We start from the raw sequence: 26,181 nt of genomic DNA, 5'->3' as shown, positions 1-26,181 counted from the left end.
AAAGTAGACCAACCAGAGTTCATTCGTAGGCACGTGATCTAAGATCTAAAATAGTGAGGGAACTTGAAACCATGCCGTTTTCTTTTTGTTTTATTTTATTTTTATTTATTTTTGGCTGCGTTGGGTCTTTGCCTTCTCTAGTTGCAGCAAGCGGGGGCTACTCTTCGTTGTGCGGGCTTCTCACTGTGGTGGCTTCTCTTGTTGCAGAGCACGGGCTCTAGGGACGCGGGCTTCAGCAGTTGTGGCTCGCGGGCTCTAGAGCGCAGGCTCAGTAGTTGTGGTGCATGGGCTTAGTTGCTCCGCGGCATGTGGGATCTTCCCGGACCAGGGCTCGAACCCGTGTCCCCTGCATTGGCAGGCAGATTTTTAACCACTGCGCCACCAGGGAAGCCCGAAACCATGCTGTTTGAGCTACATTTAAGGAACCTGGAGATGTTTATTATGGAGAATCAAAGACTCAGAACCATCATCAGATGTTGATAGCTTCTCCTTTGGCAGAGGTTCAGAGTTTTCCCTGTGTGGCCTCAGGAGGTAAAACCCAAAGTGAGTTAGATATGTTCAAGAGAACAGATTTCAAGAGCAGGCCAAGGTAATATCAACAAGACAGACTCTGGCTCAGTGTGAAGAAATTTTCAACTCTGCCAGCTAAGTGGGGGTGAGCCAAAAAAGCTGAGGGGAATGGCTGTGCAGGACTTCCTCCAGACTCAAAGAAGCAGCACCTTGTTACCACTACTATGTGCATTTATGTGACACTTTTAACTTTACAGTGTACTTTCACCCATCATTGGGGTAGGTGGTGGTATTTTATAGAGGAGGAAACTAAAATTCAAGCCCAGAGTCTCAGCTATCATATCACATTTTCTTTCCATAATACTGTAATTCTGTCTAAAACAAATCTATTCAAGTTTACACAACTCCCCTTCCCCCGATTCCAGAATTGTAGAAAAGAAGATGATACCAGTAAAGAACATACTAGTGAAAAAAAACTTGGTAAAAACAACTTTCAGGGAGGCAAAGTCCAAACAACAGACTGGGTTAGTTTTTCCATAAAGCAGATGAGGAAGGATGAGAACTCTTGAACAACAAAAGCCAGTTGTTGAAAAAAATGAAAAATTAGGAATCTCTGGTAAGATACTAAGAACATAGCTTGAAATAGAGAAGAGAATAAATATAGCTTGCGAGAGCAATTCCCCTCATTCACACATTCATTCAACAAATACTCAAACCCTTAGTGTGTCTTGGCACTGCGCTAGTTACTAGAGATACAACAAAGAACAATACAGACAGCCCCTACCTCCCTGGAGCTCCTACACTTGTAGGGGAAACCAACGTTAAAAAATACATAAATTCTTCATTATGAACTGTGGTGGATGCTATTAAGTAGTCCAGACTGCTTTGTGAATGCCGAGCAGAGATAACAAACAGTGTAGGGAATCATGGAAAGGTTCATTTATTAAACCCAGAGTGGCCAGGATTTTAGTCCTAGAAGATGAAGTGAGCAAGTGTCCCCAACTGTCCTTATGGTGCTCCCTCCTTTAACCCTGGCTCAATATGGGCCAAAACTCCTTTCTTGGATATTTCCTTGCATAACTGAAACAGGCTGGCATTTGAAAAAAAGTCTTCACTAAGCACCAAAGAAGAACAAAAGGAAAAATATGGAGACTAGTGTTAAGATTACCTTACCTTAAGAAAAGTTGTACTGCCTGTGATTCATTTTAAATGCCGCGTTTGCTTTGCTTAGCTTAGAACATATAGTGAATTCACTTATTCAGCAAAATTTTATTGAGCATCCTATTGCCAAGCAATGCACCAGGCTCTGGGGATAGAGTGATAAACAGAAAGGGCTGCTGAACTGGGATATCCTTCCTATTCTGATAATACTGAGCCCAGCCCGTCCTTTTTTAGATAAGAACCTTGGCAAGGATCCAGCATAGTCAACTTGTAGACGAGAGAGGTCACTAATATCATACCCACACCAGTTCAGCCAATCCTGAGGGAGAGGTTGCCTACTGGCATTGAGCACAGTTGCGCTTTCTCTGAGAAAGCCAAAGCCCGATGCAAATGAATATATTTTATGGTGTTTATTGGTGCTCTAATCATACATATGGAAGCCATCAGGCCTTGAATTTCTTATAAGGGTGTTGACAAAATACCAATGAAAAGTTAATATTAAATGTTTTACAGTACAATATGTAAGTATACCCAAGTTAATAGACTAACACTGTGGGAAAGAAATTAGGCAATCTGGCAGAATTTTCGAGATGTTAATCAGGGAGAAGGCCGTCTTTTCTATTTATTTATTTATGGGAGTATCTCCTTTTGAGACCAAGGATCAGAGAAAGAGAGGGCAGGTAGTTGCTGCAGTTTCCTTCTTTGCCAGTAGACCCCTTTTGTCTTTTTAGGAGTTTGGCAATAAGAGCGTTCAGTTTGATGGGACCTTTTGAGGGGGATGGTGGTTAGAAATGATGGGAAATAGCTATATCTGATTTCTCTAGCTAACGGAAATCATCCTGCAACTTACTGGTTTCTGATGTTGCCTTAGTCATCCTTGACACCTTGTTTTTTTGGCTTTTCTTTTGGTTACTTTCCTCCCTACTTCAGTTAATCACCAGTTCTTGTCCACTTTTTTTTTTTTTTTTTTTTTTTGCGGTACGCGGGCCTCTCACTGTTGTGGTCTCTCCCGTTGCGGAGCACAGGCTCCGGACACGCAGGCTCAGCGGCCATGGCTCAAGGGCCCAGCCGCTCCTCGGCATGTGGGATCTTCCCGGACCGGGGCACGAACCCGTGTCCCCTGCATCGGCAGGCGGACTCTCAACCACTGCGCCACCAGGGAAGCCCCTTGTCCGTCTTATTTTAAAGATTCCTTAAAGTACAATTGAGCTCACTTCACTTGATCACTTGTCTTGAAGGTTAGTTCAACTGACTTTTCCAAGACTCTCAGTGAAAGGCAGCGCTGGTTTTGCATTCTAGCACACAACTACTTGTCTCTTCAGGAACAGTCTCAAGCAGTTCACAGAATGGCTACTTTGAGTAGCTCTGGTCTCGGCCATTGTCATCTCCCCTGGTTGTTAGGGGATCTTTCTAAGTCATGTGGTAGCCAGACGGAATTTTTTTTTAATGCAGATATAATAGTACTGCCCTGCTGAAAAAAGAGTTTGGTAGCTTGACCTAACTCTTGGATAAAATCCAAAATCCTAGCCAGGGCCTGCCTCAGGCCAGTGCAGGGAAACAGTACAACAGAGAGTAGTATTACCCAAAATGTGATTTCAGATGGTGCAGAGACAAAACACAAAATAATACTAAATCACATCATATTGATGTTTAAATTGTCTTTTTGATTATGTCAGAGCATCCTTTCTATTTATAAACCCCCATCGTGTTCCTTCTTGTAACCACTTTAAATCTTTTCTGCTCTTAAGTCCCCGGTGTGATCCAGTTGTCACACTCAGTAGATGGGTTTTGCAGCTCATCAAGCCTGGGTTTGACTTCTGGCCCTATGCCTACGAATTCTGCTAAGAATTCTGCTGAGAAATTAACTTTTTTGGACCTCAGCTTTCTTCTATTAAATGTTTTGTGTGAAGACTGAATGCAGTTACTTAGGTAAAGAGCCTAGTACTGGGCCTGGTAATAACCTGTAATAGTTGACTTCTATTATATTCTTATAAGTGCCATGCACCATGCTGAGGGCTTCATATGCACGGTTTCCCTTCATCTGCAGGACAGCATAATTAGATTGGTATTAGGATTTATCTCCATTTTACAAATGAGGACACCGAGGCTTAAATAGTTTAAGTGCCTTTTCCACAATCTCACAGCTAATAAGAGGCTGAATTGGGATTCAAACCCAGGCTGTTTGAGTCTGAACTTCTTGTACTGAACTTTTACAGTGTACAATTGGATGTATTTTAGGTGCTCAATAAATATGAGTTCCTTCCCTCTTCTTCCTTCTCCTCTCATCCATGCCATTTCCTAATATCTGTTTCTATACCTCTTTATGCTTGCCTTCTGAGGAAAAAAGACTTCCTTCATCTTTAGCCATTGCATCGCTGCTCTCCACACTCTTCTCCGACATCAGGCACCCTTCATTACTGCTTTTCCACGACTTTTTCCATCTCTTCTCCATGCATATTTCCCCATTATTGAAAAAAAATCTTCACTTCCTTTCAACATCCCGTTTCTCAACAGGTAGTCACTGACTTCTGCTCACTTCCTCACAGCCTGTCATTTCCCCCTCACTAGGAGCACCGCAGGAGAAATTTGCAGTTTGTCTAAACAGGAGGAGAGTAGTCTTTTCATCTGAGGCAAGAGTAAGGGGATAAAGGAATGTTACAGATAAGGGTTAATCTGGAGGAAACATTGGGGGAGTTCACACCAGTTGACCCTTATTTTCTCTGCAAAACAGTAGGCACATTTATCTGCTGGGATGGCGAGGGTTGAGAGATTGGAAAACCTGAGTGGAATAAGGAAAGGTTACTGACCAGGGAGAAATAAAAGGATTGGTAAAGGCCACTAGAAGTGGCACCACTGGCGAGGTGACAAGTTTCTTTCTGTCAAAGTACAGCTGGTGTGGTGTTTGTGTGGATAAGGAAGAAAGTCAAATTCATCCTGAGTCAAGATTTAGCCGGGCTTGTGTAGTGACAGGTGAGGACACGGGCAAGGGAACTGACACTTGTTAGGACACAGTTGAACCGACTGCCCATGAGGCAGTGGAAGGAAGGAACTAGAGCGTTGACAGCTGAGAAGGTTGTGGGTGGGAGACTGTGACCCACAGAAGCTGGGCTTTGAGGTCTTTAGTAGGCTGCCATTCACCCAGTGAAGATCCTTTAGTGCGTGCTGTTGTCAAGGCTTATTAGGAGAAACTGCCAGGCATTATTGTCTGCTCTCTTTTAAGCAATTTGCTAAGCACAGGGACACAAAAATAGAGCAAGACACAATCCCCACCCTCATAGAACTTAGAGTTTATAGGAGAAACTCACATATCCGTTGAAATGTGCAAAGGTCACTTGGTCTACATAGAGGTCTTTATAGGGGGAATGGGAGCCAAGAGTTGAGAATTGAATCCTTGGGAAGCCCTTGCACTGAGGTGGGGGTAAATGTTTCACTTCTGCTGCCTTGCCTCTCACTCATGGATTCTGAGCTCTTTGGACAAGTTACTTGCACCATGATCTATATGTACTAGGAACTAGTGAATTTTTATGGATTTTTTAAAATGTCTCTTTGTCCCCAGGTGGAAGAAGCTGGGCAGGTGTTCCTGTTGATGAAAAAGGATTATCGAATATCCCGAAATGTTCGCCTGGCTTGGTTCCTCAATCACCTGCATCAGACTGTGCAGGCCACGCCCCAGGAGATGCTGGTGAGGCCCAGAGACACACAGGATGTGAAGGGCTAGCCCCGAGGATCTGTTTTTTTAGGAGGGTGCTGGAAACACACAGGACGGGAGACTAACTCTGAGGGGTCTGATTCTAGGAGGGGCAGGTGACTTTGCCCACAAGATGATTCCCCAGGGGAAATCTTGTTTAATTGTTTTTCCAGCTCGGAAGAGTGCTTGGTTGGGTTGCAGAAGGTAGAACCAATGGTGCGTCATTTTGGATATGGAAGTCAGGTCCTGGAAAGAAAGGGGTGACTTCCTGACTCTTCCCTTTCCTCCCCGTCCTAATTGGCAGCTTCAGTCTGAGCAGGAGTTGGAAGTCCTCAGTGTCCTGCCTCCTGGATGGCAGCCAGAGGAACCGGTGGTCCCCAGGCCATTCCTCCTTGTACCATCCACCCGGGTCACCTTCCTGGCCTGGCAGTATCGGTTTGTCATTGAGCTGGACCTCAGCCCATCTACTGGCATTGTGGTAAGGGGTTGGTTGAGGGGAGACAGTGGGAAGAAAGGATTGGGTGGGAAGTGAGGAGAAGAGGAGGGGCCTGGGATAAGTGAAGAATGAACCTACAATGATGCCGTTTTGGAAAGGAGACAGGTTTCCTTTACACAACGGAAGGAGTGGGGGGTGTTTGAAGACAGATCCCATTCATCTGTGGCACCGTATTTGGATGTGTGATCAACCTTAAGAGTCCCACTGACCCATGGAAGCTGCTTGTTTCTGCCCTCCGCTCAGGGCTGCCTTTGGTTATCCTTGAGAGACCTTTCTCTGCATTGCCCTCAGGATGATTCCACAGGCGAGATCTTGTTTGATGAAGTTTTCCATGCCCTCTCCCGCTGCCTAGGCGGGCTGCTCCGGCCCTTCCGAGTGCCTGGATCTTGCATCGACTTCCAACCTGAGATCTACGTCACTATCCAGGCCTACTCCTCAATCATTGGCTTGCAGTCCCACCAGGTAGTGCATCCTTTCTTCAAGTTTGTATCCTCAGACCTAATTTCGGATAGTCCACTGACCAAGTCCTTATCCTGTCTCCACGGTCCGTGCCCAAAGTCCCTAGCTCTCCTCGAACCTGTTCCTAGTCATCTCTGTGAGTCTCTGTCCTCTTAAGAAGCATCCATTGCTCTGGTCTTACAGGGCCTTCCCATAGCGTTAGGTGAGTTGGCATTGACTGGACAAACGCCCCTCTCATTCCTCCTCTAAGTCTCTGGTCCTGGCCGCTGAATGACTGTTTTCTCTCCCCCACTCCCTTTAGTTCCATCAGAAGGTTAGCTAATGTCCTAACTCCTTGCACTACCAGCAGGAGAAACAAAGACCCAGAAACATAATTTCTTCCAAGGACAGAGGAGGGTCATTTTTCTCCTAGAGCCCTGTGAACTGGTGGGTGTAACACTGACCACACAGATAATTACAGGGCTTATCCAGCACCCAAGCAGGCCATCAGAAGGCACTCCTTTTTGGAGAATGGCCAAGTCTGTTACTGGAATATCTGTATTGGGCTTAGATAAGCATTGGTCCAGTTTCCCTTCATCTACTCTTAACCACCCTCAACTCACTGGTAGAGGCTTACCCTGAAATTGTCCCTGATGGCTTCATTGTCACCTTAGCTATCAAACTGGCTTTGAGAGAGGGGGATGCAAGGAACAGTATCTGAGGGGCTGAAATATACACAAGGCATTGGTACATGCCTGGATCCCAGCCCTCTGCCCTGGTTTAAAGTGTTCTCCTAGTGCAGGTGTTAGGACTGTTGGCTGTGGGCTACATCCCCAGACTTTGCAGGCGCTCACAGTCAAGGCGGGAAAAGCCTGGATATTAGGTAATCACTCAACACTTGGTTCACTTTGACAAACACTTACTAAAGCCTGATATATGCCAGGCCTGGGCTGGGTCCTGGAGACACAGATGAATCAGACCCTGTCCCTGTCCTGATGGGAGGGGTTGAGAGTTAGTTGCGGAGACAGATATTAAAGGGGGTAATTTCAGTTGAATGTGATAAGGGCACTGATAAATTTTGACTCGTGATATGGGAGCACCCAGCCAAGCCTGGGGCAGCAACAGGAGAGACTTTTGGACAAAGAGGCATTTGAACTGAATCTTGAAGGATGAATTGATGTTAACTATTCAAAGAAGAGGAAATGGGCTTTCCAGGCAGAGGGGCCAGCAAAAGCAAAGACACAGAGCTATGAAACTGTGCTCTCAATCACAGGGGTTCTAGGGAACTACATGTTACTCAGTTGGACACAATGAAGTTTGAATGATGGGGGGAGGGTTAGGGGGGTGGTAAAGAGGAGACTGGAGAGATAAGTGGGGGCAGAATTATGAAAGGCCTTGAATGTCATGGCTAAGAACTTGTACTTTATTCTGTAGGGGAGTTTAGTGTGGTGGTGAAGAGCACTGGATCTGGAATAACAGTGCCTTATGTGCTTCCTGGCTATACCACTTACTGGCTGTGTGCTCTTATGCAAGTTACTTAACCTCTCTGTGCATCTGGGTCTTTTTTCCAAAATGGGGATGTCAACAGTACCAGTGTTGCATGGTGATTGAATTAATACATGTCAAGCATTTAAAACGGTGCCTGCCACATAGAAAACATGCAAATGTTAGCTTTTAAAACTATTAGCCATGGGTAGAGAACCACTGGAGGTTTGGAATGTCAGTGACAGGATCAGATGCGAACACTAGGAAGGTCACACTTGTTTGTGGCCAGTGAGAAAGATGGATGGGGGACAAATTCTGGATTGGGGAGAACAGGAAGAAGAGTATTGCAGCATGGGAGAGGAGATAAGTGCTGAACAAGGACAGCAGCTGTGGAGAAGACAAGGAGTGAGAACTTAGGTAAGCCTCCAGGGCCACTTGCCACTAAGTCAGCTAAGAAGTCAGACAGCTTCCTCACTTGTCTCTGTAGCTCCCTCAAGATGCATCCTGCTGTTTTTCAAAACAAACAAACAAAAAGTCACGTTTATAATACATGCCCAGTGAAGGAGATTTGAAAAATACGTAAAATATAAAAAACTCACAAAACTCACTCATAATAACCACCCAGAAATAACTACTATTGACATGTTGTGGACTGTGTTTCTTCTCTTTGAGTTTGTGTTTACTTCCCTCGCCACCACCCCTCCATCCAGAGAGAGGAGAAACATCAGGCTCATTCTAAACACACAGTTCTACATCCTGCTTTTTTAACGTGTGATACGGGCATTTTTCTGTGTCACTAAATATTTTTGAAAACACAATTTTTAATGACCACTTGTCTTCATATTTTATCATATTTTGTCGTTATATATTTAGGCAAACCTTTACTGTTGGACCCTTAGGTTGACCCAGTTTTCACTCTTCTAAACAATACAGCTCTGAGCATCTTTCTCACCTTTTCACAGCCCCAGTTCCCACTATTCCTCTGATTCTGTTTCTCTTCTCACAGTCAGGCCTTTAGTGGTCCAGAGTCCCGCTCTGCCCTCTTCTGGCTGTCCCCACCCACTCACCCAGTTCTGAATAGAGAGAAGTAGCTGTTGCACAGGAGGGCAGGGGTTGGGGAGAAGTGGGCAGGTTGTAGGAGTCTGATGGGGGCAGGGAGAGAGGAGAGATCCCGAGGGCCACCACAGGGACCACCAGGCCTTTATAAAATTTTTAGGATGGGGGCACTTATTTATGTCGAGAGTAGAAGGAAGGAAACCCATGGAGAGAGAATGAAGCTATTAGATAAAAGATCCAAGAGTAGATGGAGCGATTAGCTTTAGGGAGAAAAAGGAGGAAGAGGAATCTTTTCTTCTGAGCCTGAAAGGAAGAACTAGAACACATAGATATAAACGTCTAGCAAACACTGAGGACATTTTCAATGGGTTGGAGAGTAGTACACCCTCAGGGTTAGGGTGAGTGGGTAGTTCCTGTTGACTTGTTTCCTTTCTCTGTGAAGAGGGGGGTGGGAATTATCTGCTGAGGGTAAAAGGAAGGAAGGAGCATTCACTGGGGGAGTAAGATTTTGAGCTTAAAAAAGAGAAAAGGTCCAGAACAGCTTCTGTGTGCAGTGCTTAGAAATCAGCAAGAATAAGAACGTATGAGTCAATGAGAAAGGCTTTGCCTGGCCAGATAGGGCAGCTTATAGACAAAGTTCCGGAGGCCAAGGTGGAGGAAACTGGAAGATCTTCTGGTGCCTCCACGCTTGGGGAAGCCCAGTGTGGAGAATAAATAGGGAGACCAGAGGGGTACTGCCCAGTGTCCCCCTGACCTTCATGGCTTGCTCTTTCCATCGTGCTTCTCAGGTGCTGGTCCAGGGCTGCCTTTTGGACCCTTCCCAGCGGGAGATGTTCCTGCAACAGGTGTATGAGCAGCTCTGTCTCTTTGAGGATAAGGTGGCCACCATGCTGCAGCAGCAGTATGATCCCCAGAGCCAGGTATGTGGGAGAGAAAGTGGGTAGAGGCCACTTAGAAAGAGGAGCTGTTAAGGGACAGAGAGGAGAGAGGAAGGACAAGCCAAATATTATAGAGGGAAAAGACAGCAGAAAAAAAGGGCTAAAAGCCGGGGACAGAGGGAGCCAAGGAAAGAAGTGCTAGTGAGTGCACACAACAGGTTTCCTGTTGAAGAGCGCTCGGATACACTCCCCAAGACACACGTTCTTGCTGGGAGAAAACGTGAAGGCAATTTGCTTGTGTTTTTTCAGTCCTGCATCTTCTGCCCCAGTGGCTCTGGGAAGGTGATCATGGGTGACTTTGATCTCTAGTATTTTGTACAATCAGTGATAAAGCTGCTTGGGCTCACTACAGTGCACTTTCTCATTCCTTTAGATATCCTAGAAGTAGCCAGGCAGATAGCAGTTCTCTATGTCTGAAGACTTAATCTGATTGATGTGTAAGACATTTCATAATGGCGATGGGAAGAATATGGAAAAGGGGCCTTATTGGCAAAAGGTGGGGAAGCCCTGCTGCAGTACAGTGTGGTGCTTCATCTGGTGCTGGGCTCCCTGCCCATCTGAGGGTCAGTATCCAAGCACACACTAGGGGAGGGAGCATAGTCAGGACTTGGCCGCACAGCAGGGGAATTGGGGTCCTCACAGGATTAGGCCCGTCTGGCCTGGGCAATGCTGGGCTATAAATTCTGGTTTTGCTGTGGAGGGGGCAGCAGTGCCATCTGTCCCATTCTATCTTTTCTGTAACTTGAACCAGGCAGAGGACCAGTCCCCAGACTCAGGGGAGCCCCCGGGCCGGAAAGTGGGAGTCTCCATGGTGACAGCTGATCTTGGACTGGTCAGTATGATCCGTCAGGGCATCTTGGCACTGCAGTTGCTGCCGTCAAACTCTAGTGCAGGTCAGTAGAAGGAATGTCGGTGGGATTGGGGAAAAGGGGCAATACAGGAAGGGAAGGGGGCATTATCAGCAAAGACAGAGGTTCCAGGGGATCAGTGGGCCCCAGGGAAGAGTGTCTATTTCCTTGTTTGTAAAAGGTAAGTGTTTATTAGTGTATGTCTCAAGTACCCCCTGCTCTGACAACCGTCATGGACCCTAGTGGGAAGGAGTAGAGCACCAAGGTCGTCGCTTAGGAGGAAGTTGGGATCCAGCCCTCAAGAGGAAGGAACGGGAGGGAAGGAGAGAAGGAAAGGTGCTGGAGGATTATAAAACACATTGGTTGGTGGACACTGACGCCCCATCCATCAGATGCCTCCCCGTGCCTTTGATCAGGCCAGGGTCCCCAGGTCTGAGTCTGATGCTTCCTGCTCCAGGTATCATTGTGATAACAGATGGGGTGACCAGTGTCCCTGATGTTGCTGTGTGTGAGACGTTGCTGAACCAGCTTCGCAGTGGCACTGTGGCTTGCTCCTTTGTGCAGGTGAGGACTTTCTGGGAAGGAGGAGAGGGAAGTGTCGTATATCACAAGGTGGGCTGTGGCTGGTTACTTTCTTGCAGGCAATGATTTCCCAGGTAAAGCCAATGACATAGTTCTGGAGCGGGGGGGGGGACATCATGTGTAGAACAGGGTAGGTACTGTGGTGGGAGAGGACTCTCATCTTTGTCCTCTTTCCTTAGGATGTGAGAGACAGCATGTTATAGGAAGAAGAATGCAGAATTTGCAGTCTGTCAGTCAGTTCCAGTCCCACCTCTCTTATTAGATTAATTATTACTGTTTTGGTTGCAAGGGTCAGAAAACCCAGCTCAAACTGGCTTAAGCAGAGGAGGGAGTAGGTATATTCAGGGACCTGCAGCCAGTTTGGATTGACAGACTATAGGATAGGAGGCAGAGAGCTGTGGGAAACAAGGCTGGAGGGTAGGCATAGGCCACGCATGGAAAGCTGCTTCTGCTGTGTTAGGCGTTCCAGCATAATTCTGCGGGTGATACAGATATATGGAAGGAAAACCACTAGCTGGGTTTATGTTTTATAAAGGCCACTCGTGTTGCTGGGGGAAGGGCAGGAGAGAAGGCAGGGAGGCTGTTAATTGCAGTGGTCAGGTAAGAGAGGATCAGGGTTTAAACTGGGGGGATTCAGGGTAAGAGAGAAGGGGGTAGGATTGAGGAAATGAAGCGGTAGAGTCAACATAACTTGTGATCAGCAGAATGTAAGGAGTGAGCAAGAGAGAGGGGCTAAGGATGTCTCCAGGTTTCTGACTTCACTGATGACGGTGTATCTGGCAGAGCAAACAGAGAGCAGCAGCTGGGGTGGAGTGAGGACAGGACGGTGAATCCAGGTGTTGTGAATGTTGTGTTTGAGGTGCCTGTGGGTCAACAGGGTAGCTGTAAACCATCACCTCTGGAGTTAGGCATGCCTGGCCGGCATCCTGGCTTCAGTTACTGGCTGTGTGACAAGGGGCACATCACTGTCGCTTCTTGGTTGGATTCATTTGTAAATGGGTGAGATGATGCATTTAAAGGGCTTAGCATAATGCATAATTACGTAATGAATGACTGCTGTTCATAGCAGCTAGCAGTTGGATATGCAGATCGGATACTCAAGAGACAGCACTAGCTGAGAGATAGCAGGTTAGGATTTGGCAGCCGACACATGGTGTTTGAGAAGGGAGGAGGGTCCCCAAAGAACCTGGGGGCCGCCAGTGTTCAAAGATCTTTCATAGGAAGAGGGCCCAGAAAAGAATGAAGGGAAATCATCAGACAAGAACCAGGAGCTCTGGTGTCAAAAATTTCGGAGTTTGGGGGAAAAAAGGAGAACTTAACAGCATGAGATGCAGCAGAGAGATCATGTAAAATGAGGAATGAAAAGTGCCCTTTGGGAGATCAGCTTGGTGCTTTGTGACCACCTAGAGAGGCGGGATAGGGAGGGTGGGAGGGAGACTCAAGAGGGAGGAGATATGGGGATATATGTAAATGTATAGCTGATTCACTATGTTATAAAGCAGAAACTAACACACCATTGTAAAGCAATTATACTCCAATAAAGATGTTAAAAAAAAAAGAAAAGTGCCCTTTGGGTTTGGCAATTAGGAGGTGGTTATGGGGATTTTTTGCAGGCCATTTCAGTGAAGAGGCAGCGAGGGAAATGATTGCAGTGGATTGAAGAGTGGAGAGAAGAGAAGGAAGGAGAGAAAAGTGTTGACACGCAGAATTTGGTTGTTCAGATCGAGTTGGGAGCGAGAGAGGGAATGGCCGCCAGAGGGGAGTACAGGGTGGAAGGAGAGGGGTGTTCTGCTTTGTTTTGTTTTTTAAGCTAGAGACTTCAGCGTGTTTCCAAGGAGCTGTGGTGAAGCAGAGTTTGAAAATAAGGGAAAAGAAAGGAAGCCGGATGGAGTAGAGTCCCTAAATTGACAGGAGGGCATTGGCTCAAGAAACAGATGGAGGGACTCTTTAGGAGCAGGAGAGTGTCCCTTCTTCTTTGAGACTGGATAGAAGTGAAGATGTAGATAAATTCTGCCAAGGGGGCCTCTGATTTCTCTCCAAAGTAGAAGGTGAGGATGTGTACTGGAGGGAGGGAGGGAGGGAGGGAGGGAGGCAGAACCAGGAAGGACGAGCGGCACTGAGGACGGCCCTGAAGGACTAGCTGGGTTGGGTGTCGTATGTTTTGATGTGCCAACCTACACAGCTATGCAGGGTTTTTTTCCATTTGGGATTCCCTGAGATCTCATTTGGGATCTGGGTATAGAACTTGTGATCCTAGTTGGGGTTTTCAGGTGGAAGCAGAGAAAAGGTGAAGGCAGCCAGGGAGTTGAGAATGATGCATAAGAAGTTGCTTGACCATGGGGTCCAGGCTGGGTTGAGAAAGGAGGACCAGGAGGACGTGGATAGATTTGAAAGGAGTAGAGGTTCAAGGCCTGGGAGCCTTAAGGAAGTCAAAGAGCAGCAAGAGGAGGATGGAAGGAACCTAAAAATGGGACAAAGTTGGGTGTAATCAGTCGGATGTGGCAATTGAATTTGCAAAGAGGAAGTAGTTCCAGGTGAAGCCCAGGGCTAATGTGTAGTCAGCGGGACACGGGCTTTCTCTAGTTGCGACTAACGGGGGCTACTCTTCGTTGCGGTGCACGGACTTTGTATTGTGGTGGCTTCTCTTGTTGCGGAGCATGGACTCTAGGCCTGTGGGCTTCAGTAGTTGTGGCGCGCGGGCTCAGTAGTTGTGGCGCGCGGGCTCTAGAGTGCAAGCTCAGTAGTTGTGGTGCAGGGCTTAGCTGCTCCACGGCATGTGGGATCTTCCCGGACCAGGGATCGAACCCATGTCTCTCGCATTGGCAGGCAGATTCTCAACCACTGCGCCACCAGGGAAGTCCCCTGACTAGTAAACATTTTAAGCTTTGTGGGCCATGTGGTTGTCACAACTACTCAGCTGTGCTCTTATAGCCTGAAAGGAGGCACAGGCGATAAGAAAATGAATGGGCATGGATGTGTTCCAATAAAACTTTATTTATTTTACTTATTTTATTTATTTATCTTTTTGGCTGCGTTGAGTCTTTGCTGCTGCATGCGGGCTTTCTCTAGTTGTGGCGAGCAGGGGCTACTCTTCGTTGCGGTGCACGGGCTTCTCATTGAGGTGACTTCTCTTGTTGCAGAGCACGGGCTCTAGGCATGTGGACTTCCATAGTTGTGGCATGCAGGCTCAGCAGTTGTGGCTTGCGGGCTCTAGAGTGCAGGCTCAGTAGTTGTGGCACACGGGCTTAGTTGCTCTGCGGCATGTGGGATCTTCCCGGACCAGGGCTCAAACCCATGTCCCCTGCATTGGCAGGCGGATTCTTAACCACTGCACCACCAGGGAAGTCCCAATAAAACTTTATTTACAAAAATAGATGATAGGCTAGATTTGACCACAGGTTATATGTTGTTTGCCAATCTCCAGTCTTTAGGCTTTGTGCTCAAAATATTGTCCACAGTCCAGCAGCCTTGGCATCACCAGGGAGCTTGTTAGAAATGCAAAATCTCAGGCCCCACCCCAGACCTGCTGCATTTAACAAAATCCCCAGGTGTTTTGTGTGCACCCTAAAGTTTGAGAAGCACTTTGTTAGACACTGTAGTCTTGAGATGATGACAGGAATCCAATGAACCAGTGGCCAAAATCTTCAGTGAATGGGGGCCGGCTGGTATTTGATGTGGAGCAAGAGGGGTGTGGCTAGATGGCATGGGCTTCAGACAGAAGGGCTCAGGGAAGGAAAGCTGCAGAGCAGTGGTCTGTCTTGGGAGAACACGGGCCCACTTCCCACCATGTGGGTCAGGGATGGGAGCAGCCACCCAGCCCGGGGGCTCTTTTGGAGCTAGGTCTCTAATTGCTCACTTCTTCAGGTAGGAGGAGTTTATTCTTATGACTGTAGTTTTGGCCATGTGCCCAATGTGGAACTGATGAAGTTCATTGCGATGGCAACATTTGGCTCCTACCTGTCCACTTGTCCTGAGCCCGAGCCAGGCAACCTGGGTCTGACTGTCTACCACCGGGCGTTTCTCCTCTACTCCTTCCTGCGCAGTGGGGAAGCCCTGAACCCTGAATATTACTGCGGTGAGTGGCAGACTGGGGCAGGTGTGGGAACGGGGGAATATAATGTGGACGTAGAGAAGATGCAGGAATCCATCTAGGGCTTGGGTCCCCGGGGCACTAGCAGTATAACTGGGGCTGATGGCTTTGGCACTGTTCTCTCGCGACTCAGTGTAGCCTCTGCTCCTGTGCCTCTGTCAGCTAACAGATAAAACACTTTCCCCTTCCCCATCCTCACTGGTCTTCTAGGCTCTCAGCACCGCCTGTTCAATGAGCACCTGGTCTCCGCAAGTAGCAATCCTGCCTTGGCCCTGCGCCGGAAGAAGCACACTGAGAAGGAGGTGCTGGCTGACTTGGTCAGCACCGTGTCTGTGCGGCTTCGAGAGGGCTACAGTGTCCGAGAGGTCACACTGGCCAAAGGTAAGGGTTTAGGTCCTGCTGTATCCCACAGGTCTGAACAAAGCAGAAGACACACATGTACCGTGCATGAGAGGGTGTCTCAGTGACAGATTCTGCCTGTCATTTGAGACAAGTGGGTTCTGAGTAGCCTTCAGGGCTTAGTTCTCATAGCGTTCAGCTTCCAATTCCGTCTCCTTTGGCCCCAGGTGAGTCAGCTGAGGATGGTGTGGTGTCCGGAACTTAGCTTTGTTTTCAGATCACTCCTACAAACTTCAGTTGTGTCAGTTGGCAGGCTCCGGGCCTGCATTCTGTGGAACCGCGCTTGGAACCTTTGGCCAGGCTAGAGTTTCATGTGGTAGGTGGGGTTTCAGATAGGACTCAGTACCAGGCCTGGAGTCCCATGCCCTCCTGCCCTAACCAGCTCTCCTTCTTCCCCTGAAGGAGGGTCCCAGCTGGAGGTGAAACTGGTGTTGCTGTGGAAACACAACATGCGCATTGAGTACGTGGCTGTGGCACCCTGGCCCCTGGAGCCTGAGGGCCCTCGAGGCACCCGGGTGGAAGTGACAATGGAAGGTGGCTATGACATCCTGCACGATGTGTCCTGTGCACTAAGGCAACCCATTCGCTCGCTGTATCGGACCCATGTTATCCGGCGGTTCTGGAACACGCTGCAGAGGTGAGTGAGGTCACCGCTCAGTGAGGGGTGCCCCATTTGTTGTGTGGAGGGACAGATGTGTGCAACTGGGGGCTAGAGAGGGTCACCCCGAGCACTAGGCTTGTGTCCAGGGCCCCCTGTGCCCCTGGGGCTCCCCTCCTCTGACTCACCGGAGTCCGGTGAGGCTCAGGGTTGGCACTTATTCTGCAGCATTAATCAGACGGACCAGATGCTAGCCCACCTTCAGTCCTTCTCCTCAGTCCCGGAACATTTCACGCTTCCCGACAGCACCAAGAGCGGCGTGCCTCTCTTCTACATCCCGCCCGGCTCCACCACCCCGGTGAGGGGCCCCAACGCTCACTCTCCCCATCTTGTGCCCACCCAGACTTGGATTGGCACCGCACCTAGAGCCCAGAACCACGTTCGTTTTCCTCTCCTCTCAAATCTAAGGCCCCCAAACCAGGACCCTGAGCTTTCGCCTTGAGAGCTCCCTCCCTCCTTCCACGCCCCCGGGGGAAGGAAGGGTCTATAGAGAGAGGCGGTCCTCAGCAGACCGCGGGTGTCAGAGGTAAAGACTTGCGGAATGCCTAGATGGTTGTCTCCCAGACAACTGCGAGCCCCCTTGCCCGTCTCCATGTGGCATACTCTGGCCTCACCCAGCACCTTCAGCCAACCACCGTGAACTATGCACTTCCTGAAGACCATGGCTCCCTTTGTCCTGTGCTTTCTCCACACTTAGCCCCGGCTGTCAGCCTAGCACTGACAAGCAGGGGGCTTATGCTAGCAAATAATGGCCTCGTCCTGGGGTCCTGCCATCACTCAGCGGCTTTCCTCCAAAGTCAGTGGTGGAAGTTCCATGCTTTGCCTGGATTCATTTTTAAAGGGCTACACAGCCTGTCCCTGGGTTCGTTCATCCTAATCCAGCCTTCGTATTGGAGGCCGTTTTTGCCTCTGTCCCAGGCTGGGCCATGGGTTCCTCTAGCCTTACACCAGAGCCACCTCTGACCCCCTGAGCCCCACGGCTCTGTTTGCTGCGTGGAGGTTATTCATGCATGCTCCTATAGGCTGTCCTTCCTGTCCCCAGGTGCTCTCCCTTCAGCACAGTGGTTCCGACTCCTCCCACGCCCAGTTCGCTGCCTACTGGAAACCAGTGCTGTCCATGGATGCTAACTCATGGCAGCGTTGGCTGCACATGCATCGCCTAGTGCTAATCCTGGAACATGACACGTGGGTATCCGCCATAGTTGGGCCATCGTTGGGGCGGAGGGGCTGGGGTGAGGGGACGGGGAGGGATGGAGAAGGGAAGCAGCAGATGAGCCCATACCGACCTTGGCCAAGAAAACTCCGAGCCGTCCTAGCCCTCCTGCTCATGAGCCTTCAGATCCTCAGACAGGTCCTAGTAGAGAGAGAGGTAGCAGTTTGTTCTTCTGCTCCATGACTGGGGCTGGGAGGGCTGCTCTCTCTCCACACCCTCTTCCCAGGCCAATCCCCAAGCACCTGCACACCCCGGGCAGCAATGGCCGCTACAGCACCGTGCAGTGCAGGATCTCACACTCCTCGCTGACCTCCCTGCTCCGTGACTGGAGCAGCTTCGTGCTAGTCGAGGGCTACTCCTATGTGAAGCTGCTCTCCAGGTGGGCAAAGTGATGTCCCCTCACTCCTCCCCCTCCCCCTCTTCCCACGTCTCTTCCTCTCACCCCAAACCCTCTCCCTCCTACCTCCTAAACCCATCTTCTCCCAGCCAAGGGCTGCTCACGGACTCCCTCCCGTTTCTCCCCAGTGCCCCAGACCAGCCCCCCTCCTCCTTCTACATGGTCCGCATCATTTCCAAGGCCCCGTGCATGGTGCTCCGCCTGGGTTTCCCCATTGGCACACCAGCACAGGCTCGGCACAAGGTGAGCTGGGCCCCGACTCACTCCCAGACCAAGGAGCCCTGGAATGTTGACTAGCTCTTTCTCCCCAGACTCCCCAGGGCCAGGGCCAGTAGAGGGAGGAGCCCCCAGACCAAGTAAGGCTTGGGGTACAAGGTTTTCTCACCTTGTCTGTGGGCCCCTTCTCCACATCTGTAGGAGACGGGATTAGGAAGGTCCGATCACATTTTTCCCTCAGATCGTGTCGGATTTGCGGGAAGAAATCCTGCGCCTACGTTTCCCCCACCGGGTGCAAAGCAAGGAGCCAACACCCAAGGTGAAACGAAAAGGGCTGGGGGGCACCGGTGGGGGCAACTCTCCCTCCAAGTCCCCCCCCCTGCTGGGGCCTCAGCAGGCCCTGTCTGATCGGCCCTGCCTTGTGGTCCTGCATAAGCCACTGGACAAGCTGCTCATCAGGTTGGTAAAGAGAGTGGGGACAGGGCCAGGAGCACGTGGGGGGCTGTGGCTAAGCTGGGTATGAGTAGAGGTCAGCTGGGAATTGCTCCCCTTGCTCAGGTATGAGAAGCTACCGCTGGACTACCGGGCACCCTTCTTGCTGACACTGGAGCCACCAGGGCCACTGCCCTTGGTGTCGGGCCGCTCGGCCTCTTCTAGCCTGGCGTCGCTATCCCGCTACCTCTACCATCAGCGCTGGCTCTGGAGCATCCCATCGGGACTGGCCCCCGCACTGCCCCTCAGCGCCATCGCCCAGCTCCTCTCCATCCTCACTGAGTACGTCACCAAGCCTGCTGGGCAACTTGGGGCAGAGTCTAGTGTAGACTCTGGGTTTGGAAGCTGGCAGAAAGCCTAAGCCAGATACTGCCCCATCTCAGCCCCAGTTTCTGCTGTGGCCGCTGCTGTGCAGAGGATCCAGCAAAGAGCAGTGTGGGCTGCTGCCCTCCCCACCACGACTCCCACGACTCAGTTTATTTTGGCCTCTGGCCCTAACTGGACCTGCCACCCCTGAGGGACCAGTCGTTTGGGCAGGGCCACCAGCAGACAAGTCTGCCAGGATGGCTGCTGGAAAGTGGGTATGTAAGTGGCGTGGGAAGCAGGGGCTGTACACTGAGTGTCTCTCCCCATCTCATCCTGTCCCCACCCCCACTCTTGTGGGCCTTCAGGGTCCGGCTCTCGGAAGGGTTCCACTTTGCCTGCAGCGGGGAGGGAATCATCAACATGGTCCTGGAGCTTCCAATTCAGGTATGTGCTGTCCCTCACGACCCCTCCCACCAAGGTCCATCATCATCCCAGGGATACTCACCTCTGAGCTGGGTTGGGACCACTGGAAACGCTGCCTCACAGGGACCCTGTGGCCAGAGGACCCAAGGCCTGAGGCCAGTCCCAGGACAGTGTGGCGAGGGGACTAAAGTGCTGAGGGTCAGAGCTGGGCCAGGCCAGATCTCTGCCTGGGCCGGGGCAGGGCCAAGCTCTCCCATCCTGTCCCAGAATGAGCCCCCGGGGCAGGCTGCAGTCGAAGAGAGGCACACGTGCGTCGTCCAGTACATCCTCTTCCCCCCGCACTCTACCTCCACCAAGGACAGGTGAGGCCCAGCCCCTCTCTGAGCCGCCTTGCTCCACATTCCCCCTTCTTCCTACTGTCCCCTGAAGTTCTGTCTCCCAGTGCTGAGAGTTGGGGTGGGAGATACTGTCTCCAGATGCCTTACTGGGCAGACGCAGGTCTGGAAAGACCACATGTGAATTGTGGCTGTCCCGTGTGCCCTGGCCTTCCCGCCCTCCGTGGACCAACTCCCACCCAGGTGGTGGTGGGTTGGACTCTCCTTTCTTCCGGGCTCAGAGCCCTTCCTCCTTTAGCTTCTCAACAGATGATGACAATGATGTGGAGGTGGAGGCCCTGGAGGGAGACTCGGAGCTCAACCTGGTCACCGAGGTGTGGGTGGAGCCGCAGTATGGACGAGTTGGGCCCGGCCCTGAGAGCTGGAGGCACCTCCAGGACTTGGCATACTCAGAGATCCCTCGAGCTGTGAGTGGCCTCGGGGGTACCCCACCACTTTCCAGGTTGGGTGCATCCCCTTGGGAGCAGCACAGCTTGGCGGCTTCCTGGTTCCCCTGAGTCTCCGTGTTCTGAATGTCCGTGACTGTGAGGGCTTCCTTGAGAGCTGGAGGCTGGGGTCCTCTTGGCCAGGAGGGGCTGACCCCTGCCCTCTGCTATTCCTCCTCTAGCTCCACCCTCGGGATGCTGCCTGCATAGGCTCCATGCTGAGCTTTGAGTACTTGATACAGCTGTGCCAGAGCAAGGAGTGGAGTCCCCTGCCCCCGGAGCCGAGGGTCTCTGATGGTCAGTGGGGAGGGGGCCCCTGGGGAGGAGCAGGGGAGCGGGTGGGGAGAAGGCAGCCACAGACAGGGACTGTGGGCCTCACTGCGCTTTTGTCTTCCTTCCCTCCCTCCCAGGCTTGGACCAGGGAGGAGACACCTGTGTCCACGAGATCCCTTTCCGTTTTGACCTAATGGGACTATTGCCACAGTGCCAGCAGATCCAGATGTTCTTCCTTCTGCTTTCCAGAGGTGGGTGAACCTTGTACCCAGAGGGCCAGCCAGCCAGGGAGTGTTAGAGTACAGAGGGCAGATGAGTCTGCGAATGAGCGGAAGAGTGAGGGGGCAGGAGGGGGCTGGGAGGCTGCAGGAGGGGCCGGGCTGGTTGGGGCTGAGCCGGGGGCGCCGGGCAGCAGTAGACCCTTGGTGCTGAGCAGAGTGTGTGTCGGGCAGAGCCAGAGGGCGTCCCTCTCGCCGAGGGGCCCTGTCCCGCCAACGACATGGTGCTGTGCCTGCTGCACAGCTGCCTGGGGCAGGAGCTGAGTGACCGGGAGATCCCGCTGCCCGCCGCCGACCAGGCCGCCTTCCCGCGTGAGGTGCTGCGGAGGAGCTGCCACAGTCCACGTGAGACCCCGCCTCATTCCCGGCACCGGACTTCGGCCCAGCCGCTTTCCCCCACCCCACAGGGTGCCTTCTGTCTGGGTCTTGGCCTCCCCTCCCCTTCACCTCAGAGCCCTGCTCTCTCCCACCCCTCTCTACCCGCATTGTAGGTCCAGAGGGGCCACCGGTGGGGGACTGTGGGATCCTGAAGGATGAAGCAGGCGGCAGCGCCCAGGCCAGCGGAGACTCAGTTCTTCCCACCCGGGTCAGCACTGGTGCATCTCCTTGAGCCCTTTGTCATAGTGACCTCCTGCCGTCCCCACATATTCACACCCCAGCTTTCCATCACTGGGGATACTAAGTGCCCCCCTCCACTGACAGGATGCCATCATTCCCCTTGGTCCCCGATCTTGGAAGCTATCCCTGAGGATGGACTCTCGGGCGGAGGAAGAGAGCGGGCACTGGATGGTCCCTTATAGATGGCTCTAAGTTTGTTTCTCTCTTACAGAGTCTAGGCCCTTCTGAAACTCTCGGGCCTGTCAACTCTGCCCAGCCCCCTCAGTGGCGCTGCTATGCAAGGCTTGTGACGCCCCAGCATGTGTTTCTGACTTTCCTCCCTGCGACCTTCTCAGGTACCAACCGCGGACCTCTCTCACTGACCCCCTCAGATACAAGCCCTGGAGCTCCCTCCACAGCCCAGCAGGCGGCTCTGAGTTACGTCTTGCTTTTCCTCTTCAGATGTCCAACATCTGGCTGCCTATGGCCTGGAGGGACCCTCTCAAGAGGAAACAAAGTCTAAGTTCGAGGACTGGAGTGGGGCTCCCAGCCTGAAAGATCAGGGAGGAACTGGGGTCAGGGCAACAAAGTCCCAGGTCCCCATCCTCAGTGTCACCCCAGCCAGCGGTAAGGCCGCTAACTCTTAAGTCAGTTAAGCAGCAGCGGAAATGGGAACAGATGAGAGGGCTCAAAGCCAGGTGCCGCCTCTTGCCCACAGACAGCGCCCAGAATCCAGGAGAGCCGGGCCCACCCTTTCATCAGGACTTAGCAGCTTACACTGGGCGCCAGGCTTCACAGACAGAGGGTGCAGATGGGCCCCGGACGCGGTGTCCTATCTACATCTATAGCTGTTCCCTGGAAGCGCTGAGGGAGCAGATGGTGGGTGTGCAGCCCCCTCAGGCGCCCCGAGACCTCGTCTTCCGGTGAGTGCCCTCAGTGTTGACCTAGGTCCTCTCCCAACTCCCAGCCAACCGTGGCCCCCAGCTGTGGCTCAGATACATACTCAGGGGTACGGGCAGACAGGTTGATGGTCAGTGGCAGGAGCTCAGCTTCTGAGCCATGTCCTGCCCGTTTCATGCTGGACTTCCTCAGCACATCAGTTGAGCTTGCTGGGCCATGGATACATTTGGTAGGGACCCAGGGATGATCCACTGGAAGGTTGGGGATGGTGAGTCTGAGGTGTCACCAGGGGAGCTGGCCAAGCCGTCTCTTTCCTCCTGTTGCTAGGACTCAGCTCCTCGACCAGCCTTCCCTCTCCTCAGCCTGGATGGAGCCCAGGCACAAGGAGGCAGCTACCCACTGTGCCTTGCTGCAGGAGCATGCACAGCGATGCTACGTCCGTGGTGAGTGTGACGCCGTGGCAGGGAGGAGCCCACTTTGCAGGATTACAGGCATGGGGCCTGGAGAGGCCCTTGCAGAGCTTGACCCTCGTGGCCCCTTCCACTTCCACTAGGGCTGTTCCGGAGCTTGCAGCAAGCACAGAGCGTGACCTCGCAGGACATGCTGACAGCAGTGGACGCCTGTGAGGAGCTACTACAGGAAGTAGACATCACCCCTTTTCTGCTCGCACTGTGTGGCCACACTCGGGGTTTGCCTCATGCACCCCCAAGCCCTGGTCCTCTCAGCCCTGGGCCCTTCAGCAGCAGTGTGGAGGAGGGCCCCGAGCCTCGGGAACGAGCTGTCTTGGCTTCTGAGTCCAGGTTGGGATGGTCCTTGAATGACATATAAGGGAGCACACAGACAAGCCCCTATAAGCAGGGGCCTTCTGACCTGGGGGAGCGGCTGGGCACGGTAGTCCCCAGCTGTGCTTTGTCCTGGCTTCCCACCCCTCCTGCCCAGGCTTCTTTCTCCTATTTGGCACCCACGGCGGTCTTCCTCTCCTACTCTCCTTGTTCTCCTGGCTCTCCTGTTCTGGTGTGGAGTGTTGAGCTACATTAGGGGTGGGGAGTTGTCAGTGGCCATCAGTGAAAGTAGAAGTTTGTTCTGAGGACATTCACATAATAGTAATAATCCCCCGAACTGTGAGTTTCATAGAGGCAAAAACTGTTGAAGGGAGGGAGAGAGGCATGTAGACAGACAGCTGTGTGTCTGGTGTCTGCAGTGGATCAGCACTGGGGAAGCAGAAGGAGCGGAAGGATGAGTGCACTGGTGATGCCCAGATCGAAGTCCAGCCCGGTTCTCTCTCCGGAGGCCTAGATCCCACACCTTTCATGCCTCCTAATGAGTGCACTTTCTTCCCACCAACCCTTGCTTCTCCGCCTGTGCCCCTCCTCCACGGTGAAAGATCTCTCCCTCCACCCACTGGTCCAAGTCAGAAAACTGGGAGTCAGCCTTACTCATTCCTCTGTTTCACAGCAATGTCCAGCCACTAAGAAATGAGGTTAGAGCCAAGATGGGTGGGTTGGTTCTCCCGGCCTCTTCCCGCCCGTGTCGTGTGCTAATAAGCACCCTTCCTAGAGGCAAAGACAGACAGGTGTGTGCTGCTCCCACTCGGGAAGCAGGCTCATTTAGGCCTTGATGGTGCCTAACACTTCACTGTCCCTCACCCCACCCTGACCACTCAGCATAGAGACCGAGGACCTAAGCGAGCCTGAGTTTCAGAGCACCCGTGTCCCTGGCCATCCAGACCCTGGCCTGGAGATATCTCTGACAGACGTCTGCCAGCTCAGAGGAGAGGCGCATGATGCCCTTCATAGCCTCATCCAGGTGAGGGGAGAGAGGGCAGAGTCCTGCCTGCACAGGGGCAGTGGTCCCTCCTGGGTTGGGGGTGTACAGGTGTCTGTTCTAGGGTGGGAGCAGTCTCCTGCCGATCAGTGACTGTCATCGTATCCTCCTTCTAACCCCCAACCAGGAGAAGTTCCTGGAGATCAGTGGTCTCTACTTCCGCACAGTGCCCTCCAATCCCCACTACTTCTTCTATTGCCCTCCATCGAGCAGGCGTGAGGTGAGTGGCTTTCTCCCTTACCTCGCTCCTACCCCCAACTGTAGCCCCAGAGGCCCCGCTTGACCCACCCGGATCCTCTTAACTCTCGGTTCCCTGAGGCCCTGCCTTGGATCATCCTGTCTCTTTCTTTTGCCCAGGATGAGGGCCCCCGGGACGCAGGAGACAGAAAAGTCAGTGACTTGGAGTTTTCAGAGGCTGAGCTCATGGGAGAAGAAGGTATATAGGCAAGCGGGTAGAGGTGGAAAGGCTGCTTCAAGCCAAGATTCGGGGGCCTTTGCTGCCAACCTATCCACATGACGTGTATCTCTAGGAGACATGTCTGCCTGCTGTGTGGTCACCGAGAGTGACCCAGAGCTGGAGGTGGAATACCTCGAGAGCCGTGAACCAGACCTGGGGCCTGCTGGGCTGGACTCCGCCTCATTGTCAGACGCAGATACCGTGAACCCTGATGAAGACTCCTTCAGCATCCTGGGGGGCGACTCACCCACGGGGCCCGAGAGCCTGGCACATGACCTGCCACCACTCTTCCTGCACCTCACATGCTCTGTGCGGCTACGCGGCCAGCACAGCTCAGTACCCGTGTGCAGCCTGCCCACCTGCCTGGGTGAGTTTGGGGTGCCTAGGGAAGGGCCACTGGTCCGATGCAGCCTGTCTGCCTGCCTGGGGAGAGAGCCTACGGGTGTAACTCTTTAGCCCTGGAGACTTGGAAGCTGTGTTCATCCCAGGGCTGCAGTAACCCCTGACTTTCCCCCTCTCCCAGGCCAGGTGCTTTCTAGTCTGGAAGGCCCCCCCATTGGAGGCCGAGTTCCTCTGCGGGACCTCAGTGTCACTCTGGACGTCTTTGTGCTGACCTTGCCCCTGGAAGTGGAGCTCCCCCCGACCTCAGACCCTCAGCACCACCGGTGGGACAGCAAGTTTGGTGGGGGCTATCTGGGGTCTTGTTGGAGTAGCGGGACCATTAAGGAGTCTGTGGGCACCTGGGGACTAAGGGTACCTTAAGGATTCCAAGAAAGGAATGCTGAGGAGGCCCTAGGAGGATAGTAGCTGCTGACCTTTGACCTTTGCTCCTACCCTGTTTCAGGTCAACATCTGAGAGCAGTACGTCCTTCCCACGATCCCCAGGGCAACCGTCCGATGATGGCCTGGGGCCCCCACTGCCACCTCCAGGAGAAGACAGGTACTTCCTTATACTCCCTCTCTGAGTTCCTTGTTCCCTGTTGGTTTTGTTTTCTGGAAACCAATATCTAAACCTTTCTTGCAATTAGGCACCCAGGACTATCTAATTTGGCCACACCCCACAGACTGGCTATTGAGACCACCATGAGTGAGGTGAGGGCCTTCCCAACCTAAGTGACAGCCCCTCAACTCTGTAACTGACACCCTTTCCATCAGATGGTGAGGTGAGGCACCCTGTTTATGCTGGGGTCCAAGTGGGGCCTCTCAGTCTGTGAGGTGGAGTATCTTCCAGTATCTTCTAATCTAAGAGTGCAGTGACGTCCCAATCAGCATGGGAAGTGCCCTTCACCACTTCCTCGGTTGCTCTCCCCCTGCAGATCCGCTGGTTGCTGGAGGACGAGATGGTGGGGGCACTCCGAAGAGGGGGCCTCCCCCAGAGCCCCGCCCTGCACCGTGCAGCCGCCCACATCCATAGCTCTCTCGGACGCTCCACCTGCCTTCGCCAGACTCTGCCACTGAGCTTTGTGTTCGGGCCAGAGCGCTCCCTCACACAGTTCAAGGAGGTATGCTGCCCGCAGAATGCTCCCTGGTCACCTGGGTGCCCGTCCGTCCCTGGACTCCACATGCAGAACCGGAAGGCCCTCTCTTGGTTTGAGTTCACCTCCTCACCCTATTGTTTGACCTCTACCCCACGCCT

General features: G+C 52.2%; 1 protein-coding gene across 3 annotated transcripts in view; it reads left to right on the top strand.

Moving 5' to 3' along the window:
- SZT2 (SZT2 subunit of KICSTOR complex) overlaps positions 1 to 26,181 on the top strand; it is a 51,177-nt gene that overhangs the window by 5,054 nt on the left and 19,942 nt on the right. For 2 of the 3 annotated variants that reach the window (XM_030866619.2, XM_030866599.2), the window contains exons 2-36: positions 5,228 to 5,353; positions 5,664 to 5,837; positions 6,147 to 6,317; positions 9,623 to 9,754; positions 10,524 to 10,665; positions 11,078 to 11,184; positions 15,067 to 15,277; positions 15,503 to 15,673; positions 16,094 to 16,328; positions 16,518 to 16,647; positions 17,392 to 17,534; positions 17,789 to 17,941; positions 18,088 to 18,202; positions 18,417 to 18,634; positions 18,734 to 18,949; positions 19,339 to 19,417; positions 19,664 to 19,758; positions 20,030 to 20,198; positions 20,399 to 20,513; positions 20,627 to 20,740; positions 20,942 to 21,112; positions 21,259 to 21,353; positions 21,597 to 21,720; positions 21,827 to 21,991; positions 22,083 to 22,287; positions 22,592 to 22,707; positions 22,818 to 23,064; positions 23,929 to 24,070; positions 24,216 to 24,308; positions 24,446 to 24,524; positions 24,619 to 24,912; positions 25,069 to 25,210; positions 25,390 to 25,485; positions 25,574 to 25,637; positions 25,862 to 26,047. In XM_030866619.2, the coding sequence (XP_030722479.2) occupies positions 5,228 to 5,353; positions 5,664 to 5,837; positions 6,147 to 6,317; positions 9,623 to 9,754; positions 10,524 to 10,665; positions 11,078 to 11,184; positions 15,067 to 15,277; positions 15,503 to 15,673; positions 16,094 to 16,328; positions 16,518 to 16,647; positions 17,392 to 17,534; positions 17,789 to 17,941; positions 18,088 to 18,202; positions 18,417 to 18,634; positions 18,734 to 18,949; positions 19,339 to 19,417; positions 19,664 to 19,758; positions 20,030 to 20,198; positions 20,399 to 20,513; positions 20,627 to 20,740; positions 20,942 to 21,112; positions 21,259 to 21,353; positions 21,597 to 21,720; positions 21,827 to 21,991; positions 22,083 to 22,287; positions 22,592 to 22,707; positions 22,818 to 23,064; positions 23,929 to 24,070; positions 24,216 to 24,308; positions 24,446 to 24,524; positions 24,619 to 24,912; positions 25,069 to 25,210; positions 25,390 to 25,485; positions 25,574 to 25,637; positions 25,862 to 26,047 (5,235 nt within the window). Of the gene's footprint in view, positions 1 to 5,227; positions 5,354 to 5,663; positions 5,838 to 6,146; positions 6,318 to 9,622; positions 9,755 to 10,523; positions 10,666 to 11,077; positions 11,185 to 15,066; positions 15,278 to 15,502; positions 15,674 to 16,093; positions 16,329 to 16,517; positions 16,648 to 17,391; positions 17,535 to 17,788; positions 17,942 to 18,087; positions 18,203 to 18,416; positions 18,635 to 18,733; positions 18,950 to 19,338; positions 19,418 to 19,663; positions 19,759 to 20,029; positions 20,199 to 20,398; positions 20,514 to 20,626; positions 20,741 to 20,941; positions 21,113 to 21,258; positions 21,354 to 21,596; positions 21,721 to 21,826; positions 21,992 to 22,082; positions 22,288 to 22,591; positions 22,708 to 22,817; positions 23,065 to 23,928; positions 24,071 to 24,215; positions 24,309 to 24,445; positions 24,525 to 24,618; positions 24,913 to 25,068; positions 25,211 to 25,389; positions 25,486 to 25,573; positions 25,638 to 25,861; positions 26,048 to 26,181 lie in introns of those variants that run through there. The other variant, XM_060306604.1, reaches the window with a different exon arrangement.

This window comes from Globicephala melas, chromosome 1 (genome assembly GCF_963455315.2).
Source record: "Globicephala melas chromosome 1, mGloMel1.2, whole genome shotgun sequence".
NCBI classification, from domain to species: domain Eukaryota; kingdom Metazoa; phylum Chordata; class Mammalia; order Artiodactyla; family Delphinidae; genus Globicephala; species Globicephala melas.
The sequence above is the reverse complement of the archived record's forward strand: the minus strand, read 5'-3'. Positions and strand labels throughout refer to the sequence as shown.